The following is a 5,427-nucleotide window of genomic DNA, read 5'->3' as shown; positions in this document are numbered from 1 at the left end:
ACAGACAGACAGACGGGCAAGCAGACAGACAGGCAGGCACACAGACAGACAGACAGACAGACAGACGGGCAGGCACACAGACAGGCAGGCAGGCAGACAGGCGCTACCTTGTTAACCAAGTTCTTTAACTAGCTGGTGCGCGCGGGCAGGTAACAGCTGAGCTGACTCGGTGAGTTAATGAAGCGCGTTACTGTGGGCGCGTCACCGCTCACGTGACCCGCCCGCGCGCCGCCGGCTCAAATTGGGCGAGCCGTGAGTGTGTCCCGCAGCTCGGCAGAGGCGCGTCTGGACCCGGTCGTCGGTTTTGTGTTGTTTTGTGTTTGCTTTCTTCGGGACGTTGCGCTGAAAGCTCGTCAGGTAGGTGCCGCTCCACGCTCACCTCCTCCGCCTCGCGTTGGTGGTGGTGTTGTGTGTTTCATTTCACATGGTTTTGCTAATTATGTGCAGCTTGTTTGGTGCGGGAGGGAGGGGGAGGAGGGGTCGTCCGCCGCGGCTCCTTTTGCTCCTTTTAACTTTTTTAACTCCCAAATCTGCTGGCCCAAACGGCCGAGTCCCGCGGGTGGAGGCCGAGTTTCGGGGTGCCGGAGGGGGTTCGGGGTGTGCTGCGCCTCGGCAGACCGCAGCTGGGAGAAGGTGTGGTGTGTTTCCCCCACTACTCAATTAGCCGTGAGAGTGAAGGGGAGGGGGAGAGGGGGGAGGGAGAAAACCTCCACCTTGCTCTGATTTCCAGGAGTCCATCACCGTTTAGTCAGGGGAGGCGACCTGAAGCCATCTTCTTATATACATATATATGTATATGTGTGTGTGTGTGTGTGTGGACATGACGGTGCCACGGAGTTGGGGAAGTCGCGTGCGTGCTGGGTGGATGGCAGGAACCGTTCGTGTGTATTTACTGTCGCTGCAGCCTCCGCTTGTCGAGCCGACATGACGACCCGGGCTTTTAGGGGTGCGGGATTCGGGACTGCAACTTGTGGAATGTTCCACGCCTATGCTGGGCCGGGTAGAAGGGGTGTGCAACGCTCTCATACGTTTGGCTACCTCTTGGAAAACCATGCAGAGGAACGTCTCGATCCCGACCCCCCCCCCTCCCCTCCCCCCGCTGTGGATCTGCCGAGTCCTCCCCCTCCCTCCCCCCTCCTGTTTTTGTTTTTGTGTGCAGACGTTCGGATGTTGATCCTCTAATTCTCTCCTCGCAGGCTCTGCAATGGGAAACCGGTTCAGCAGGAGGCGGGAGACCTCAGCCAACAGCTCTGACGCTGTTGCCACAGAACAGAGGGTGGCGGAGGAGCCTGCAGCCGACCAGCAGGCGGAGGCCCTGGTTGTACCACAGAACCGGGAGGCTGATGACGAGGCAGCGCCACCCGCTGCTGCAGCCCAGGAGCCGGCGGCGGCGGCATCGGAACCGGTCGAAGAATCTGCGGAGCCTGAACCAGAGGCCCCTGTTGTCTTGGCCCCACCGGCCGCGGAACCAGAGACTGTAGCACTAGAAGAACCTGCACCAGCCCAACCTGAGCCTGAACCGGAGCCCCTGGTCTCAGTCTGTGATCCTCCAGAACCGCAGCCCATCTCCGCTCCAGAACCTGTCGTCGAGCCCAAACCCATACCGGAACCCGAGCCTGTCGTGGAATCGGCATCTGCTTCTGAACCTGAGGTTGGTGCAGAACCGGAACCAACTCCAAACCTTATCCCAGATCCAGAGCCCGTGGCAGTCCCGGAACCGGAACCATCCCCAGTTGAGGCTCTGAAACCTGAAGCAGATCAGCTGACCCAGGCATCTGTCCTTGAACCAGTCATTTCCTCAGCCCCTTTGGCGGACCTGGGTGTCCCTGACCTCTCCTTGCAGTCTATCGACACCAGGTCCTCAGAGGGCAGCGTTACTCACTCGGCCACTCCAGATGAGTCCAGAGAAGCCCTTGGGGACGGGCAAGACCAGGACGGCATTGAGGCTGCCGACCCAAGCAAGTTAGTGGAGCCTGTGAAGCCCGAGTGTGATGGTCCAGGGGACGTGACGCAGCTTGTGTGTGACGTCAGCGACGAGGTCAGTGGACTTGTAAAGAAGTTGGCGCAGACAGGAAGTGATCTTGTTAATGACCTCAGTCCCGGCGAGGTCAAGACCTGTGAGGAGATCCCTTCAGCAGAAATGAACGCTTCAGCCGAGGCGATGTGAAGGGAATGTGATAAACCACGGGAGTTGGATGCACGACGGTGGATGAGTGTGGAAAACCCTCTTAACCAATGACCTAAATTGCTAAACAACCATGGACAAAATGTATTTGTCATCTGATGTGGCCTAATAAAGGGATATTTAATTGTTTTGAAAGTATTAAAAAAAATATTTATATACACAGCAACACTCGAGTATGCTGTAAAATTGAATTTTCCCTTTGTTTTTCTATTCCAACAAACCAATTTTCCCACGGGATTTGAATTGAACGTCGCTGCGGAATTGTGCAAAAGTTTGGGAAATTACACTGCAGCTTGACCGAGGCCCGCTACAGGCGTGACAGGCGGCTCTTAACATTCAGATGATGCAACGACAGAAAAACCAAAAAATTGAACGACACGGAAGAGACTTTAAAAATGATTTGGCAACAATTTAGAATATTCTGGAACATTTGGTTTCTTTGGAAAACTGTAGCAGCAATATCCGTATTTCATAACGAGACTTGTAGGAGCAGTTTGCAGCCGCTAGGGGGCAGTCCCCGAGACTGCAGAGAAAACGTATGGGTTACTCTCAATCACGTGACGTTTCCATTGACACCGCGGCTCCGCCATGTTGGAGGACAACTCGACGCGAGCGACCCCGGCTCACGCGGAAGGGCTCGTGGTCGAGCTGCGTTCACAAGAACGACGACGGAAGTACAGAGCCGCTGTCCTCCAACATGGCGGATGCGCTGCCGTCACGTGACATAACTAGCCCATTGGCCAGCTGAGGCCTTGGCCTTCACAAGTCAACAGGAAATGCTTCAAACGTTCTCCAGGATAAAGGGAGCGAGGGGTTCGCTGTAAAACGGAGGAAGAAAAGGTGCAGAACGACTCGTGTTTGTCTTGTACAGCTAGATGCTAAACGAGGAGGAGGAGGAGGTGATTAAGGTGTTGGGGGGGAGGGGGAGGAGGGGGGGTGATGAATTAACTGAATGCCTTCTGTGACCACAGGGATGCTTGGTGATGGTAGAGGCGCGAAGGTCGACACGACCCCAGCGCCTCCCTGAGAGGAGCCCGGCTCGGGGGTCTGGTGGAGCGGGTTTAGACCAGACGCTCTCCACGGAGCTCACATCATGACACGCGGCGGTGTTTAACTTGTTCAGTATGCTGTGATTCACTTTTAATATCGGTCTTTTTAACTCTGCAAAACGGTTTGTCTTTGTGGTGGGGTGGGGTGGGGGTGTGGGGGGGAGTTTCTGCAACACTAAGTTGTCTCTTTTCTTTTTCAAAATAAAATATTCCATCCAAACGTATTACGCATCCTTATGTTTGTAAACTGGGGGAAAGGTTGTATGTTGTCACATTGTTGACCTTTAATTTAGCAGCTCAGGACTTGACGTCAGGGGGCCGCAGTGGTCAGCGCGGTCACCTCACAGCAACAAGGTGCTGGGTTCGAGCCCCGGGGTAGTCCAACCTTGGGGGGGGGGGGTGGTCCCGGGTCGTCCTGTGTGGAGTTTGCATGTTCTCCAGTGTCTGCATGGGTTTTAGCGAAACTGCTGTGGCCCAGACCCGTCCCACACCCATCCCTTCATCCGGCCCACACACCGCGTGGAATGGTGGCACTTGGGCGGTCCGCTCCCGTTTGCCAGAACCAAGCCATAGCAATGCTGCATGTGCCACATATTTCCCAAAGGTGGCCCATATTAGTTTTGTGATATTTGGGCCATATTCACCATTTACCACACGGGCCACTTCAGGCTCACATCCATTTTGTCAGGGCCAGAAGAAGACCATCAGTGCCGCATCACTGCCTGAAGTGGCCCACATCCGGACGCTGTCTGGGTCCGGTTTCCCCCCACAGTCCAAAGACATGTAGGTCAGGTGAATCAGCCGTACTTAAGTGTCCCTACATGTGAATGTGTGTGTGGGCCCTGTGATGGACTGGAGGCCTGTCCAGGGTGTCTCCCCGCCTGCCGCCCAATGGCTGCTGAGACAGGCTCCAGCATCCCCGCCACCCTGATGGGGAGAAGTGGCTTGGACAATAGATGGATGGACTTGACTTTGACATGGCAAAGAAACCGATTGGTGGAAAGAGACACTTTTGCCGTTAGACCTAAAAGGGGGTCCAGAGATCGTGGACAGTGTCTCCTCGGCCCAACTGTGAACTGGAAGCACAGAGCACATCGGCATACGGACCCGCTAGTCCTCATCTGCAAAGGCAGCTTCCATTCTTACGCCACCCTTTGCGTCTCGTCCCAGCCCTCGGCAAAGAAGACAGACACACCATGTGCACACGCTGACAAACCTCCTTTTTCTTCTTCTGGAAAGCGCCTGTAAAGAGACACGGTGCCTTCTCTCCGAGACATGGCAGATGAATTTGAGTCCAGAGGAAGGGAGGAGGGGAGTGAAGGGGAGGAGGAGGGGGGGGGTAACATTCTTTCCAAAGGAAGAGGGTTTTCGGGGAGCCTGGGTCAAAAGTGTCCAGCGCCTGTGAAATCTACTCTTTGCATACCTCTCCCACCACATTCCCCCGGCTCCTCTACCCACCGCAGCGGATTAGTGGGAGTCGGGACAGAGTTCAGCCCATCTTAAAATGGACAAAAACAAAAGAACACATCCGTTTTGCTGATGCTACCAATAAATGCTATTAAAGAGAAGGAGTGCTACGCGAGTTGGGCGTGCACGCACAACGTACCCAACACAACGTTCTCCCTCACGGACGCTCTAGTGAAACATGTGGCGGGCGCGGTATCTCTTCCAGCCCCTCGCTGTTAACGGCCTGAAACTCGGGGCAGGGCAGAGAAGGAAGTCTTTCTGGTTTTTACAACACACTGATGGGTCCCCGCGGAGTGGGATAGGCCCTCCTGGACTGTGATCTCCGCCAAGCCAGCGTTTAGCGGCGGGCTGAGTTAAGAGAGCATGCTGGTAACGGCTCCGCAGAGAGCGCGGCGAGCCATTGTCTCTGCCATGTTTGCGATTCCTGTCACAGAGACTCTGGGCTTTATAAATAAAAACTGCTGGACTTGACTTGTTCCTCCTCTTGATTTCCTGTCTCTCGCGGGAGAGGGCTTGCCAAAGCACAAAAACAAACAAAACAGCAGCAAGAAGAGCCTCTCAGAATGTGTGTCCGTGATACTTTATGGTAAGGAGGTCAGACGTGCGGTATTTGGTCAACAGGTCATAGTTCGCTTCATGTGAATTCTATGAATGCCGGTTTACGGCCTTTTGGTGGCAGTTTTATGTGGGGGAAAGAAAAAAAAAACCAGACACAAAGGGTGCAGA

General features: G+C 54.7%; 1 protein-coding gene across 1 annotated transcript; it reads left to right on the top strand.

Moving 5' to 3' along the window:
- Nucleotides 1-210: 210 nt before the first annotated feature.
- LOC130114792 (protein TsetseEP-like) lies at nt 211-3,373 on the top strand. The gene is made up of 2 exons (XM_056282704.1): nt 211-357; nt 1,197-3,373. Exon 2 carries the CDS (start codon nt 1,205-1,207, stop codon nt 2,165-2,167), a length of 963 nt encoding a protein of 320 aa, XP_056138679.1. The 5' UTR covers nt 211-357; nt 1,197-1,204; the 3' UTR covers nt 2,168-3,373.
- Nucleotides 3,374-5,427: the final 2,054 nt, after the last annotated feature.

The sequence above is a fragment of the Lampris incognitus genome, chromosome 6 (genome assembly GCF_029633865.1).
Source record: "Lampris incognitus isolate fLamInc1 chromosome 6, fLamInc1.hap2, whole genome shotgun sequence".
Lineage (NCBI taxonomy): Eukaryota > Metazoa > Chordata > Actinopteri > Lampriformes > Lampridae > Lampris > Lampris incognitus.
The sequence above is the reverse complement of the archived record's forward strand: the minus strand, read 5'-3'. Positions and strand labels throughout refer to the sequence as shown.

Bases quoted from the DNA above. Each gene is read 5' to 3' on its own strand.
- LOC130114792 (XM_056282704.1), top strand. From the start codon at position 1,205: ATGGGAAACCGGTTCAGCAGGAGGCGGGAGACCTCAGCCAACAGCTCT.